The sequence below is a fragment of the Natator depressus genome, chromosome 7, assembly GCF_965152275.1.
Source record: "Natator depressus isolate rNatDep1 chromosome 7, rNatDep2.hap1, whole genome shotgun sequence".
NCBI classification, from domain to species: Eukaryota; Metazoa; Chordata; order Testudines; family Cheloniidae; genus Natator; species Natator depressus.
The window spans coordinates 47,437,883-47,454,322 of record NC_134240.1 but is presented as its reverse complement, the minus strand read 5'-3'; the positions used below and the strand labels follow the sequence as shown (position 1 = coordinate 47,454,322).

Sequence of the window (16,440 nt, the reverse complement as noted above, 5' to 3'; positions counted from 1 at the left end):
AGGCAGATTCTCTAGCCCTTTACTCATTCCTGTGGCTCTTCTCTGACCCCACTCCACTGTATCAACATCCTCCTTGGATGGTGGGCCCCAGAACTGGACACCGGACTCCAGCAGTGGCCGCACCAGTGTCAAACACAGAAACAGAGAGTTGGCAACACCCGAGAGAAAGATTTTGTCGCTTGCACCTTTACGTCTCGGGCCAGGTCCTCAGCAGCACCAGCTCAGGACATGTCCCAGGATTTTCAAACTGACCACGTGTCACTTAGGACCACGACAGCACCATGCAACATTCCCTGAGTGTAACCCCCTGCTTTGGGCTCTGCGAGGGCAAGGCTGTGACCTGGTGCGCGAGGAAGTGCTGGCAAAGTAGAGGTGCACAAAGGGGGTGTGGGGTCAGACTCCCAGTCCTCACACCAGGTATGATGCCAAGTGGAGGGGACATGCTCCCCCCCTTCCCTGGCTCTGTGCCTCCAGTACCGCGCTGGCAGGATGGGTCTGGTGCCAGGGGGGCTCCTGTGGCCATGCTTCCCTCCCTTTCTTGGGCTGCAGCCAGCCCCTGCACTAGGCAGCAAGGTGGGGTTGGGAAGGAGCAAGGGGCCTCCATCTCCTGAGCGTCCCCTGCAGGAATCTGCTGCAACTGCAGTGCCTGAGAGCAAGTATAGCTCCCAAAAGGGGTGCGGAGGAGGTGGGGCCACGCCTCCCCCCTTCCACAGTAGCCAGTACTTCTGGGAGAGCTTCATGCCAGCTTTTAAAGGGTGTTGGAGCAGGAGCTCCCCTCTGCCTGCCAGGGGCTTCTGCAGAGCATGTGTGTGCAACACACGGGGCACAGAAAGGCCCAGTTTCTGTCCACGGCTCCGTGCACTGGGGCATGGACACCACCATCTAGGAGAGGGCAGCACAGCAACTGGCACAGCGGGAACCCAGCAGGTTGGTCCCCCGGCAATTTCTCTTTTTCTTGTCCCTAGACTCAGCCCCCTCCTACCACGGCGAGGGGGAGCGCGTCTGTCAGTCCCTGCGCAGAGCTCCCGGTGAGCTGCAGCAGTTGCTCCTCGCTCGGTGGACACTTCACCAGTGCTGGCTCCTGTTGTAGATGGAACTAGCTGTATTGCCCCACAGCTCCCCGTGCTGGGTGGCTCATGTGCCCTTGCACAGGCACCGAGTCCAGATTTACCCAGCACACAGACAGACAGGGGGTATGTCTACATTGCAGTCGCAGGCGTGATTGCAGCTCAGGTGGGCAAACCTGTGCTAGCTAGATTAAAGACAGCACAGCTAACACGAGCAGTGGCGTGGGCTCTACGAGCCCCCTGGAGCCCTGGGCATGTATTCACGTTCTTGCCAGCTAGACCGTGCCAGCTAGATCAAAGCTAGTGCATGTCTGCCCATTCAAGCTGCAATCACACCTCTGATTGCTGTGTAGATGTACCCAAAGCCTCTCATACGACACACAGAAGCAGACGGGCGCTCTTGAGAGTACAGATGGGTCTCAATGTTTAAACTCACATACACACACTCAGCAGCCCCCCCTTTCCCCACTTGCATCTATACACAATGTGAATCTCGTCTCTCTTCACACTGGTTTTATCTCATGGCCTTCAGCGCAGTTCCTCCTGATTTACACTGGAGCTAAGAAAGATCAGGCTCAGTCCCTGTGCGTACAGCTGTCTCCCTCTACTCCCGTACGCTCCCAGGAAAATACACCAACCCAGATCTGGTGCCTGGCACCACAAAGGCCCATGGCAGCTGGGCGGAGCAATTGCAGGGAAAGTCCTGGAGCATGGTCAGTGCCGACAGAAACTTTGGAGAATTTAGCTGCAAACTTTATCAGGTCTCTACTGAGCATGTGCAAAATGAGATTTTTCAAAGGCCAAATGTTTTTTCATGGGAACATCCCGGACACAAGGATGATCCATCAGTCAAATTCCAAGCCCTCGCTCCAAAGCCCAAAGGTGTGCGAACTTCTCAATGAAACTGCTGCAAGATTCTTTTTTTCACATGGGCAAAACAATGTATTTTTTCCCCTAATCTTGTTCTTGGAAATGGCTAAACCATTTTGGCTGACAGCTGAAATCAGGCTGAGGCAGCCACATGACATGGAAAATTTCAGCCCGAACAGTTAAAGTCTGCCAAATTTCTAAAGTAACTGAAAACAGGGTCTTATAATGGGAAGTATTGGGCAACCTTTAACAATAAGCAGTGCTAGTTTAGAACTTCTCAAACCTGAAGGCTCCTCTGGCTTCTGGTTCCCAAGGGGACCCTCTGAACCCTGTGAAGAGGGTCATATCCATACAGGTGGTTTGAGAAGGCCATGCACTGGAAACTAGTGAGCACATGCAGGAAACTTTGCAGAAAGATCCCAATGCCTCCACCAAGAAACTTGACACTTCCTGGCAATGAGATGGGGACACAAAGCCGAACCCCACGAAAGGTGACAAAGCAGCAAAGACAAAAAGCTGCTCGTCACTGGGTGAAGCTGGAAAGGTTCAGTATAGCCACGGAGGGTTCAGTATAGGCTCAGAGCGCTCCCCTCTCTCCAGAAGTATCTTGTGGGATGTGACAACATCCGGCTTCTAGTGATGAGGCAACAGGTTGTTCTCCTCTTCCTTTCATCTGGATCCCACTGCTGACATGCTGAGGATTGGAGCGTAGAAGGAGCCAGCTGGTTGTTTTCTCTAGCCTTAAGGCTGGTGACTGTTTGGGATTCGCTTTCTAACCGGACCCCTGGGAAGTTCACAGCAGTTTTCAGACAGTCTCTCTCAGATGGGAGCCTTGGAAAGGAGATGCCGACTGCCCCTTCAGAGTGCTCACAACACATTTATTATCAGGAAGGGGAAAAGCCTCTGGGGTTATCCCATCTCGCTGGCTTTTTAACTGTCTTGGCCCATCCAAGAGCCAGATCAAAGCTGGCCCATCTACCGACGGGAAGGGGCAGGAATGCAGCAGATGAGCTAATGAAGAAAACATCTTGCAGGTTGTTCTCAGCCATCCGGCGGGAGAACTGCAGCAGGTGGGGCCCTCGCCCTGATGCATGCCACCCTCCCAACATTGAGTGAGCCGCCAGCGGGGAGCCTCCTGTCAAAACGCCTGGCTCTCTTCCCCAGGGATAAGGCACTGCTGATGGGGGGAGGCACTACACATGCTGCCACCCAGCTGTCTGGATCCACAGAAGCTACACAGCCATACAGTCTGCCAGGGTACCTCCAGCCCAGGGGCTGCAGATTTCATTGCTGCTGCTACCATGTGTCTCCTGCATTAGATAGGGCTGGACAAAGGTCGGGGTCTGGGATGTGACTGGCAGCTCTTTGTCCAGTGCAGGGTTAAACCAGTCTGTATGTAGCAGTCTCCAGAGAGGGGTAATTCCACTGGCCCAGAGAGGGGAAGGGCCTGGAGCCCCTCCTCTCCTGCCTGCCATGGAACTGCTCTCTCTCACAGGCCTGGCCTTACGGGACTATTCACTCTCCCCGATGTCCCACCGGGGGCTGGCAAATTGCATCTCACTTATCTGTTCCCCAGAGGAGCCTGTGCTCTGCACAGAGCACGCATCCCCCACTGGACTGCTCCGTACCCATACAGGGCTCCCCATCTGTCCCATGCTCCATCTCTACAGGATGGGCAATACCTACACCCTACACCAGAGTCATGGGACCAGGGTGTGGGGAGCACACGGCACCTGGACCCTCCCCCAGGATGGGACTGGGGGGCACATGACACCCAGACCCTACCCCAGGATGGGATGGCGGGGAGGAATGTCACAACACTCGGACCCTACCCCAGGATGGGATGGCAGGGGGGGAATCACACGACACTCGGACCCTACCCCAGGATGGGGGCAAGGGGTGGGGACACCAGGACTTTATTTTCTCCCCATTCTTGCTGGTTTCCCTTTGAGTATCCAACACGACAGCTGCAGAGAAACCAAGGAAAGGCAAAGGGAGCAGAGAACTGCCCCCACAGATGAGGAGAAGGAGAACCAGGGGAAGAGCAGAACTTCCCCAGCCGTTCAGCAAGGCAAGGGGACAGGCCAGCCCCCAGCGTCCCATGGACAACCTTGTGCAACCAGCTTAAGCTCACTCACTCTCCCATTCATTTTCCCCCTCCCTCTTTTGCTGTGTTGTTTTGCAATTGTCTGGCTGGAAGGCCTGGCCGGGCTGCGAATGGCAGGCCACTAGCCCAGCCCAGCAGTGCCATTTGCCAGGTGCTAGTAACTCGTCCCCAGCTCTCACTTGCCGCCTGTCACCTTGAACAGCCTGACAGATCAGATGGCGCCGCTCGCTCCGCTCCGTGTGGATTAAAGCATGAAGTTTAATAATTAGCCACTTAAGGAGGGAAGGGAAAAAAAGGTCCAAGAAGAGGGCCATTCGTTTCAATAATGCAGCTCATCAGGCCCTGTGATGGGTACCTAGTTTCTGCTCTCCTTTCCCAACGTGGACTCAGGTTACACTGAAATGGGTCTGGGGGCCCCAGCTGGGCACCCCATAGATGTCTGTCTGCAATGTGTACTCAGTAATTCAGGGCGCTTGGAGGTTTGGCCTCAGGAAAGATTCAAGGCTGGGACAGCAGGGCGAGTGGGCTGCTGGTGGGGACTGAGAGGAATCTGCAGAGCAGGGTGAAATGGCCAGGCAGGGTTTGCAGCTTGCAGATTTAATAGATCCCAAGGCCAGAAGGGGGCACTGTGATCACATAGGAGATCAGACTAGATAACCCCGGCCAGCGAACTTCCCCAGAATAATTCCTACTGTACCAGTACAGAGTCCAAGGGGTAGCGGTGAGGTTCTACAAAACACAGCCAATCTGGATTTAAAAATCACCAGTGATGGATGAGCTGTTCTTGAGGCAGGGGGTGAGAGAGGAGACATTTCTCCCAGTGAAGTCCACTCGGATCAGAGCCAGCTTTGGCCCTTTGATCTGACTCCCTTTGGCCCCAGTCCTGGGCAGAGGGAAGTCCCTGCCAGCACCTGCACTTCTGTCCCCATACTTCTGAGGCGGTGCTGCCCGTGCGCCAGAGAGGTGTTCAAGCCCCACTGCAGGAACAGGGGTAAAACCTTCAGCTGCGAAGGCCGTGTCTGCACTAGCATTCCCCGCTTGATCTACCATCACTGCAGGTCCTGTGGCATGCTCTGGGGTAGAGGAGTCGCCAGCAGCATTCTACCCCTGTGCTCGGTGCCATGCTAGCCAGCAGGGTGGCAACAATGCTAGCAGCCAGCGTGCACCAGGGCCCTTACTCTGGGGCAGCACTGGGGCTGGGGCAGCAGTGGGGGATTCCAGGGGAGAAAATCTAGCACAGGCCCAGCCAGCCCCGTCCAGGGGCAACATTACCGGGCTCGCTGGCAGACAATCCAGTGGCTGGGAGATGAAGCCAGCTAAGGACAACCTGGAAAGAGGTGCCTGTGTGTAAGCGTAAGGGCAGTTAACTCCCCTTTGGATTGGCTTCTCCTCCATCAGCTGGAGTCCTACCCCAGCACTGGGTGTCTCTCTCAGAGCCCAAGCCACTGGGTCCGATGCAGGAACCCCAGGAGCCAGTTCTCTAGCTTGCATCATGCAGGAGGTCAGACTAGAGGGATCATCTGACCTTCCTGCCAGTGGACCTCTAGGTATATGTGTGCTGGGGGCCAGGTGTGGCTCCTTACCTGTGTGTTGATTCGGATGGCCCCAATGGAGGGAATTTCGAAGTAGTAACCTAGGCAGAGAAACAAAGCAGGGACCTGTAGAAACATGCCCATTGCACACAGCCTGGTACCTCCCCATTCGCCCTTTCCCCAATGCCCTTCCTCCTCACAGCCTCAGAGCCACGAGGATATGATCCCAAAGTCCCACGGGTACCACCTGCAGGGATCCCTGAGCTAGAGCCCCAGGCCCTGGAGACAACGGGCCCTGGGTGGGAAGAAGGAGCCAGCAATGGATGGGGGAGCAGGATACCCAGTCGCTCTCTTTGGATTGAAACCAGGATGGGATTCTACAGGCAAACAAACAGATGGGGCTGTGTAAAAACCAGAAGGACAGGAGCTGTAAGGACCAGAACAAGAAATGAATCCTACAGGGCAAGAGCAAAGGGTAAGCACAAAGCTGGGGGTAGGTGGAGCCCAGGGCTGGCAGAGCAGGGGGCTGTGGGTCAGGAGTGATGGGGATGGGCAGAACTCATGGGTGGGAGCCCAGGGCTGGGACAGTGGGGGTGGAGGAGCTGTGGGATGGGATTCAGAGGTACCGACAGGGCTGTGGGCATGGTGGGGAGCCCAGGGCAGGGATAGCAGGGGGCTGTGGGTTGGGATTGAAGGGCATGGGCAGAGCTGGAGGGGAGGAAGAAGGGGACGGCAGGGCTGGAATAGCATGGGGGATGCAGGTCCGAATGAGCTGTAGGATCAGGCCCATGTGGAAGAACCTGAGCCCAGGCTCTGCTGCAGTTGTCAGTCTACAGAGCATTCACACCATGCCACACAAAGCCCTGGGAATTCAGGAGGCAGTTTGTAAAGTGCCGCTCCCCCACATAAAATGATAACGAGGCATCACTCAGCTTTAAAACAGACCAGTGATTTGGGAAGCCTGTCAGTGGTCACTTTTGATCTTCGGCGCCCCCTTGTGACAAAACCAAGTGACATAGCAATTCTGCCTCAGTTTCCCCTCCATTGCTGGAGTGATCATTATCTAGCCCAAGGATTTCAAACTCAAATCACCACAAGGGTCACATGAGGACTAATACATTGGCCTGAGGGCCGCACCACTGACACCTTTTCATACAAACATACAAAAGCCCCCCCCTTTGCCCCTGCTCCCACTCCACCCCTTCCCCAAAGTCCTCGCCCCAACTCCGCCCCCTCCTTGCCCCTATTCCAACCCCTTCCCAAAATCCCAGCCCTGCCTCTTCTCCGCCTCCTCCCCTGAGTGCACAGCTCCCCACTCCTCCCCCTCCTTCCTGGAAAGTCCTGAGCGCTGGGAGGTAGACGGAGGAGCAGGGACGCGGTGTGGTCGGGTGTGGGGTGAGGGCCAGAGTGGGGGGAATTGGCGCCTATGGCGGGCTGCAGGAAATAGCTCCGCGGGCCGCATGCAGCCCGTGGGCCACGTGTTTGAGACCCCTGATCTAGCCTGCCTGTTGATTTTTTGCTACAGCCTCGGCCCTCTTGCCAGGTCACTAGTGGTCCTATTCCCTTGCAGAGTGTTTGAGTCCCATGGATCAGGAGGCCAGTCGCCCTAGGTGAGGGGTGTACACTGCTGTCTCTTCAAAGCATGGCTTGCCAGTTCAAGGCCTTAGTAAAACCTCTTGCTAGGTTTGGCACAGGAACCCAGAGACCCTGTCTGAACCCGTCAGAGTCACCCGGGGGGCTGCTCTTTGAGAGGATCTGGTTTCTTGGGCAGCATCTCACCAGTCTCTGGCTGAAGGCTCCTGCTCCTAAGCCTCCCTGGTAGCCACCCCTCCCATCCACTCCACAGCTCTCTTATCTCCACAGCCCAGCTGTGAGGCCAACCATTAGCCCAGCTAAGCAGGCCGGCAGCTTTCCCTAGTAACACTCCAGCAGCTGAGAGAGTATGTGCTCCCCTGGCGCCGGGGCCCAGCATGAATCCCCTGAAAGAGGCCGATTTGCAAAGAGCGGGTTCTCTGCATCCATTGAAAATCAGGCTCCCAAATCACGGGTCACCTTCCAAAACCTTGGCATTCGCATGCTGAGTGAGACGCAGAACCGGGACCGCACCCCAAGAGTCCATTGCTGTAACCGCTGGGCAGCCCCGGGTTCCCATGAGTGAGGCGTGGAAGGGAGTTGATAAGCCATAACGAGCATTACCCACTGTGGGGCTGCAGCGTGGTAACTGAGACTCAAGTGGGGCTAAGAGGGGTGAGGAACAGACGTTGTAGGCGCATGGTGCATGAATTCCCAGACATGCTGGGACTGCGGAGGGCACCGAGATGATAGCTAAATTAACGCTAGCCCGGGGCTTGGTGGGTGCCTGCGACTGATACAGCCAGGTGAGGGGGAGATCCCTGGCCAGGGACAAAGGAGAGCCAGGAGCAGTGCTGGCTAGGGAAGAGGCAGAGACGGGTGGCAGCAGGTAGAGAGGAGGGAGAGAGACTCGCAGGAATGGAGAGGTGGGGAGGGAGAGTCCCTGGCAGAGAATGGAGCCACGAGGCTGCTGAAGAAGCCCGGGGAAGGGATATGCAGTGGGCTCAGTGAGCGGTGGTGTGAGTGCAGAGTGAAGGCTCCTCACGGCTCCCCCACAGAGCAGGCCGTAGGGAGAGGGCTTGGCATAGCAGACACGTTCGTCAGGCGGGAAAGGAGGTATCGGGCTGAAGGCAGGACGGGAGAGCGCTGGGCCAGGCCAAGTGGGCAGAGCCCCATGCCAGGCCTCTCCAGGCAGTGGGGGGGGGGACTAGCTGCCTCAGCCTATCCCTGGTCCTGAATCAGCTCCCGGGGGGAGGCTCACTGCTCCTTGGAGCCCAGTTGGCTCCTTTGCTCATGGAACCCCGCCCCCCAACCCCACTCCTGGGCAGTTCTGCTACAGGGTGAGGCCCTCCCCATAATCTGCTCCATGCCCCCTATTCTGCACTCGTGGCAGTTTCCCCCACAAGCGGCTCCCCCTCCTCTATGTGTGGGGGTCCTGCACATGCCATCCGGCTCCCCTGGCAGACGGCATCCCCAGTGGGCACAGAACTGACACAGGGATGACTGCCTCTCCCTTTACAGGCAACTACATGCCGGCAAATGGCGCCTGCCTGGCCGCCCTGGAGCCCTCTATCCAGACAGCAAAGGCAGAGCAAACTTCCCATACACCTCTGCCACTCAGTGCGACAGAACTTCCAGAGGGCGAGGGCACCTCAGCCCGGTCCTTGGCCCCTCTGCTGGGGTGAGCCTGGCTAGGTGCTGGGGTGCACTGTTTTCTGTGCAGTCCAGCTTTGAAGGAGACGCGTCTCCCAGCTGGGGCAGTAAGCAGCACACAGCACTGGCTCCCAGGGTGACTTTGTATCCTCTCTTCACCTCGGCCGCTGGGGAAGGTCAGACCAGGAGGGGGCGCTTTGCTTGTGTGGATGGAAAGCACAGACGCCTTCTGTCTGCGAAGGGTGACTCCCCTGCGCTTTCCCTGCAGGCTCCCAATCAGCCAGCAGATGGCACTCTTGGGTTAGGTTTGTTGTGTTGCCGGGGCTCTGAGAAGCTCTGGATACAGGCAGAGACTATTTGGAGCGTCTTGTGAATTGCACTGTGAGTCACAGAGTGCCGAGCCTGGCACCCTGGCTCCGCGCTGGGCCCCGGACCCCAAAATGCCAGAGCACGAGGGGCAAGACATCAGCTGGACCCTCGAGTTAAACAATGTAGCAGCAAAGCTGCAGCCCTGTACCTCGGAGGTTAGATCTGTCTGTGGTGGGCAATGCCATCCAACCATCGAGCGGGGTGACCTTCCCCACAGCAGAGTCCGGCCCACCCCGCTGAGAGCCCGGCCGGTGGGAGCTGCCTCCCTCCCCGCCTTACCCCACTGTTCATGGCGTGCTGGCTATTCCCCCCGAGCGCCGTCCTACTTACCCTTGTTGGCACAAGCCATCCACTGCAGGGGGGTCACGTCGTAGTTGTGCTGCCCAACCGAGAAGGTGAACACTCGCACCTGGGGGAAGGGGGGCAGGTTAGTAACGGGGGACAGACTAACTGCACTACGCCCCAGGATGTCTCAGCACTAGAGCACAATGCCACAAGAGCTGGGCCGTGTACCCGCTCAGGCTGAAGGCCCTCACTGAGCTAGCTGGCCTGGCTGGGCTTGGGACACTGCAGTGCAGGAGCCCAGGGCTGCAAGCTGAAGCCAGACAATCTGAAACTAGAAACAAGGCAAAAATGTTTCACAGCGAAGGTGACCAAGCACTGGAACGAGCTCCAAGGGAAGCGGTGGAGCCTTCATCCATTGGTGTCTTCAAATCCAGCTTGGCTGCCTTGGCGTTAGCCAAACCCAGGTTAGCGGGCTTGGCACAGGGGCAACTGGGTGTGGTTCTCTGGCCTGCAGGAGGCCAGCCTGGATGATCCGATGGCCCCTTCTGCCCTCAAACTCTAGGAATCGATGAGCACAGCAGTGTGGTCTAGCGGATGGAGCATGGGACTGGGAGACAGAAGCTCCCAAGTTCTTCTTCTTCTCCTAAGGCCCCCACTTGAAACCAGAGCCTCCCTGTACAAACACAGCGAGAGACAGTCTCATACAACTGAAAAGGCAAGACAGGGACAAGGAGCCAGAGAGGTGAAGTGACTTGCCCAATAGCACACAGCATAGACAGGCAGTGATTGAGCTGGGAAGAGTGCCCAGCTCTCCCGAGTCTCATTCTTGTGCCCCTCCCCACTAGACCATGCTGCCTCTGACGCCCGCCCACCATTCCACTGATGGGTCTTCCACCGATACTGTCTGTGGCCTGGTTCACTCCCTGTGTGCACCTTGGACTTAGGGCCAGCCTGGGAAAGGCATTTAGGCACTGTTCTGCTCTGTGTTGCTATGCCTAACTAATTTAGGAGCCTGAGTCCCATTGACTTTCAATCAGTCAGTTAGGCGTTGTTTTGCTCAGCTGGGTTGTGAGGCTTTGAAAATGTTATTACAATCTAAAGTGAAGAAAATCTCGCTCCCCATAGACCCTCAGTCTTTAAGGTCCAGTATTTTCTGTGAACTCCTCGAAGCACCCCGATCGAATCAGCTTAGCACTGTGACTATCAAGACACTTATTACTCTTGCCTTTACAGTAAACGCACGGGTGGGGGTAGGAAAATGTTTGACTTCCACCTGATCTAGACAGTTCTTTGAGCCAACCAGCAGCTGTAGACTACAGCTCCCAGCAAGCAACACTCTATCTGGGTCTAGATTAAATTATTATAAGGTGGGTGCAAAACTGGCTGAAAGACCGTACTCAAAGTGTAGTTATCAACGATTTGCTGTCAGACTGGGAGGATGTATTTAGTGGGGTCCTGTAGGGGTCGGTCTTGGGTCCATTACAATTCAATATTTTCATTAATGACTTGGATGATGGAGTGGAGAGTGTGCTTACAAAATATACAAGGGACACCAAGCTGGCATGGGTTGGCAGCACTTTGGAGAACAGGATTAGAATTCAAAATGACCTTGACAAATTGAAGAATTGGTCTGAAATCAACAAGATGAAATTCAGTAGAGACAAGTGCAACATACGGCACGTGGAAGAAAAAAAATCAAATGCACAGCTACAAAATGGGGACTAACTGGCTAGGTGACTGTGCTGCTGAAAAGGATCTGGGGGTTAGAGTGGATCAAACTGAATATGAGTCAACAATGTGACACAGTTGCAAAAAAAGTTAATATCATTCTGGGGTGTATTAACAGGAGTGTCGCATGTAAGACACAGGAGGTCATTGTCCTGCTCTGCTCGGCACTGTTGAGGCCCCAGCTGAACTGCTGGGTCCAATTCTGGGTGCCACACTTTGGGAAAGATGTGGACAAACTGGAGAGAATATAGAGGAGAGCAACAACAATGATCAAAGGTTTAGAAGACCTGACCTGTGAAGAAAAACTAAAAAATGGGGTGTTTAGTCTTGAAATAAGAAGACCGGGGGACGGGGGGGACACACCTGATAACAGTCTTCAAATATGTTAAGGGCTGTTACAAAGAAGATGGTGATTAATTGTTGCCCACACCCACTGACAGTAGGACAAGAAGCAATGGGTTTAATCTGCAGTCAGGGCAATTTAGGTTCGATATTAGGAAAAACTGTCTAACTCTCCCGATAGTTCAGCTCTGGAACAGGCCTCCAAGGGAGGTTGTGGAATCCCTGTTACTGGAGGGTTTTAAGACTAGGTTGGACAAACACCTTCAGAGGTAGTCTAGGCTGACCCTGCAGTCCTCCCCAGCAATCGAAGGGATGCTTGGCCTGTGGAGGCTGGACTAATGAATGTGGAGCAGTTCCACTTCTGCTGCATGGTCTGGGCTGGAGAGGATTCCCCGCTCCCCCTTGCTGAGTTACTGGGGGGATGGATGGGGGTCACAGAGTGGTGACCCGCTGCCGGTAGGCTGGCAGGGAAAGGAGCCATCTGGGCACAACCCTCCTGCCTCCTGGGGACTCCTCTCCCATGGTCCCGCAGCCCCTTGAGAGCACTGAGGTGCTCCCATTCCGCTCTCTCCCAGCCCGGCTCCCCTGTGACACATCCCCTGTGTACCAACAGCCCGGGCGAGGGAGCTCTGCCCATTTCCTTCCCTTGCACTTCAGCACAGGTAATAAGACAGCCCTGGCATGTGAGCCACCCCATTACAGGGGCAGTGGCTCAGTGCAGGACCAGGCAGGCAGGAAGGACAGACGTCGTAATAGCTCCCATCAAATGAGGTGGAATCAGGTGATAAAGCCAATGCCTGTTTCCCCTTTCCTTGTGATGAGCTGGCGCATGTCAAAGCAGCTCCAGAGATTCACTCCCTGCCCCCTCACAGGGCTTCTCACCTGCCTTTCCCGACTCATGCTCATTCCCCTACTCGTGATGGGCAGCCCCAGGAAGGGACGGAGGAAGCAGGTCAATGATACCACCTCTGCCCACCTCGCTGGCTCATTCACAGCACGTCGCTCCCAGGGAGAAACCCCATTGCATTTCCCGGGTATGTCTTTGCCTGCTCTTCTGCCCCTGGCATGAGGCTCTGTGCACTAGATCCCTGTCTTGTGCTATGCAGGCACGACCCATTCACTGCCAGGCCCACCCCTTGCATCCCCAACCTTTTGTCTGTCCCCTTTGCTCTGAAGAGGATGGAACAGCCAGATCTCTCCGTAGCTTGCAAGACTCCCCTGAGCTCAGAGCTGGGCTGCAGCAGCTCCATCTTTGGCTCAGTGCTCTTTGGGACTCAGCCCTTGTGTCTATGCACAAGGGACAGCACAAGGCAGTGGCCGTGCAAATTTCCCCTCCCTTGTGCCTCTGGAGGGCTGGACTCGAAGGAGAGCTCAGGCCTTGGCTACCCTGCAGGCTTGCCCTGGTCCCACAACCTGTGCAGCTGCACCGAGATGGGGTTCACTGCAATTTGCATCAGTGGATCACACCCCGTTTTCAGAACCCAGTGTAAATCATGGCTTCCCCTGCACATACTAGGGGTCTGCTCTGGTGGCTGGAATCCGGGCAAATTCCAAGTCCAGACAGCCCTCCATCGCCATGGCCCTTAGCCTCTCACTTGAGACTGTAACCTGACTAATGCCAGGGTGGCAGTGGCTTTTGTGTTGTGGATACTCGCAGCGGGCTGAGAACAGAGCACTCATTTCACACAGGCCACCAAAATTCCATTGCATGGAGCTGACTTTTGGTCTCCAGCGAGCTTGAATCCAAAGGCTGCTCTTCCCTCTCCCACCTCAGTGGGATCACTGCTCAGCAGGGACCTGCTCTGGCCATGACAGTCCCCACCTGCAGACCAGCACCCTTTAACCTGGGCTTTCCTTACACATGCGTAACGTAGCAATAGGTGCACACAGCATCAAATCCTGCCTTCACCTATCCCCTGTGCAACCCCACTGCAATTAGCCGTGCTGCCTGGGCAGGGCTCTGGGCTATTCTGTTTGGAGTGCCCGCTAGTGGTAGGTCTAAATACAACACTACTTAGTACAAGAAAGGCCTGATAGACTACCAAGTATCAGAGGGGTAGCCGTGTTAGTCTGTATCCACAAAAACAACGAAGAGTCTGGTGGCACCTTAAAGACTAACAGATTTATTTGGGCATAAGCTTTCAGAGCTGGTTTTTCACCCATGAAAGCTTATGCCCAAATAAATCTGTTAGTCTTTAAGGTGCCACCGGATTCCTCGTTGTTTCTGACGGACTACATTACCCAGAATCCTTAACAGGAAGCAGCGTGTGCCTGTGGTAGTAGAGTGGATCAGCACAGCTTGGTGGAGCCTTAGCTGCAAACCTTAGGTTATTCCTTAGAGAAATGGCTCCAAAGCCACATGTGTCCAGCACCCCATGACGGGACCCTTTTCTCTAGGCAGTGGAACAGCAACTTGTTAGCCACTGTGTTCCTCAGTGAGCGATGGAGAGAGAGAGAGAGTCAGAGAGTGTGTGTGTAAGTCTGCGTTGCGGGATCTGCTCTTAAAAGCCAGGAGGTTTCCCTGCCCCCAGCCCTGCTAATGCAATGCATACATAGCTTGCCTCCACCCAAGGGGATGCCTTTGCCTTATCAGCCTGCCTGTCATCTCACCAGACCCTTCATTGCAAACCTGGAGAGAGTGCAAGTCTGCAGGTATGTAAATGTTAACTGGGGCAGGATATAGGCCCTCCGTCATCCGCTCCGACCAAGCCTCTCGGGGCCCAGAGGGAGACAAAAATGACTCGCTCTTGCCTGGAAACTGCAGAATACACTGAAAATGGACATTTCATATCAGCTTTTAAATGCAGCACCATAAAGGGCTGTGATGTAAACCTCGGACCTGTGTCCCTGCCTTGCTACAGTGGCTGCTGCTCTTGTAGCATTCCCCACAGCACCCCCTGCTGGGAGAGGCTGGGGCTGGCATAGCTGGGGGCTCCCCCACAGCCAGCACTCCTGCCCCCTCCCCACAGCACCCCCTGCCGGGAGAGGCTGGGGCTGGCATAGCTGGGGGCTCCCCCACAGCCAGCACTCCTGCCCCCTCCCCACAGCGCCCCCTGCTGAGAGAGGCTGGGGCTGGAGTAGCGGTGAGCTCCCCCCACAGCCAGCGCTCCTGCCCTGCTCCCCACAGCGCCTCCTGCTGGGAAAGGCTGAGAAGTGAAATAGCTGGGCGTCTTCCAAGAGCCAATGCTCCTGCCCAATTCCTCGCAGTGCCTCTGGCTGGGAGAGGCTAGGAGTAGAGCCCAAGAAACAAACGCACAGCACACAGCAGTCTGGTATTCTGGGGTAAGAAGCGAACACACATACCGCCTGTTGGAGCGCGGGCAGTGCTCATGGGCTGCACTAGAACCAGGACCACGTCAGCAGGGGATTGGTGTGTCTAATACCAGAGCGCTCACCGTTTTATTGGGCCAGTTGTACTTCTCAAACACATCCTGGACCCGGTCTTCCCCACCATCAGTGAACATCATGATCATCTTATTGCAGTTGGCTCGCGTGATGTTGGACTGCAACCAAGAGCAAAAAACAGAGTGAGGGCAGGCCCTGGAAGGGACAGAGCACATCGACTACCTCTGTCATGCTCCTGGGTTAAACCAATGCACGGGCTTCTGCTAAGAAAGGCTGTATACAGTGTGTGTGTGTGTGTCTACTATACACAGCAACAAACTGGCTGGGGTATTGTGGGGGTACTGTCTGCGGCTGGATGGGATCAGAACTACTCCATCATGTGTCATATGCCCTATCCTGCTGGCATCTATGGGGGATTCTTCTTTGGCTCAGATAATGTGTTTGGAGCACAGAGGGTGTGAGTTTTATCTCAACGGTCACTCTGACCAGAGTGACCGTTGAGATAAAACTCACACCCTCTGTGCTCCAAACACATTATCTGGGATCAGAACTACTCCATCATGTGTCATATGCCCTATCCTGCTGGCATCTATGGGGGATTCTTCTTTGGCTCAGATAATGTGTTTGGAGCACAGAGGGTGTGAGTTTTATCTCAACGGTCACTCTGACGTTCTGGGAGGCCCCTATGTCCGGAATAGTAACCACCATGTCCTCCAAGGTGCCTACAGAATTGTTTTTGTATTGTACGTGTGGGTGCCTATACATGTCTAAGAGTGAGAACAACACATCCATATAACATGTCCCCATTCTCAGGGCAGGAGGGATGAAGAGCTCAGAAGTGCCTGTCAAGAAGCAGCCCTGGTGATGACCACTACACCTGCTGCAACTTCCTTCCTATCACTGAAGCCAGGAAGGACCTAGGAGGTTATCTGGCTGATTCCCCTTGGCCAGCAAAGTTGGGCTCCCTGTTCAGCCTAGTCTGAAATGAGCCAGGCCATGGAGCGCCCGCTGCTCTCCTGGGGAGAGGAGGTCCCCAGAAGTCTCGTCTGAGATTCAGACCCAATTTCCCTTCCCAGACCTAGCCCAGGCACTTTGGGCTCTGGAAGGGAAGGGAATGGGAAGCAGAAGGGGCCAAGGCCAGCTGTGCTCTGAGGATGCCATGATCCAGCAACGAGAACCATTGAGGCCCCCCCAGTGCTTGCTGCTGGACATCCCAGGGTAATTCTGCCTCTGCCTGGGATGAGTGAAAGGAAGCTGTCAGTGGGGCCAGCAGGGGCCAGAGAGCCATGCCTGCACCACAGGACCTGCCCAGACAGGGAGAAAAGAGCAATATGGAACTGGAAGACCTCTCAACTGGGCACACAATGGACAGTGGGAGAGGCTGGGTATGGAGTACCTGGCCCTGCCCCCTCCCCAGAGCGCCTCCTGCTGGGAGAGGCCGGGGCAGCCAGGAGCACCAGGGCAGCCATTGGTAATTCCTCTCCTATACACCTGTCTCTCTTGCTGCTCAAATGGTGACAAACCCCAAATCTACCTAACTCCCTTGTCAGGTTTGGCTGCATCTCATGGT

General features: G+C 55.5%; 1 protein-coding gene across 2 annotated transcripts in view; it reads right to left on the bottom strand.

The window, feature by feature from the left end:
• Positions 1 to 16,440, bottom strand: part of CACNA2D2 (calcium voltage-gated channel auxiliary subunit alpha2delta 2) — a 598,846-nt gene that overhangs the window by 67,893 nt on the left and 514,513 nt on the right. For both annotated transcript variants that reach the window (XM_074958327.1, XM_074958328.1), the window contains exons 12-14: positions 14,921 to 15,028; positions 9,501 to 9,579; positions 5,628 to 5,677 (exon numbers count right to left, since the gene is read on the bottom strand). In XM_074958327.1, coding sequence (XP_074814428.1) covers positions 5,628 to 5,677; positions 9,501 to 9,579; positions 14,921 to 15,028 — 237 coding nt within the window. The remainder of the gene's footprint in view (positions 1 to 5,627; positions 5,678 to 9,500; positions 9,580 to 14,920; positions 15,029 to 16,440) is intronic.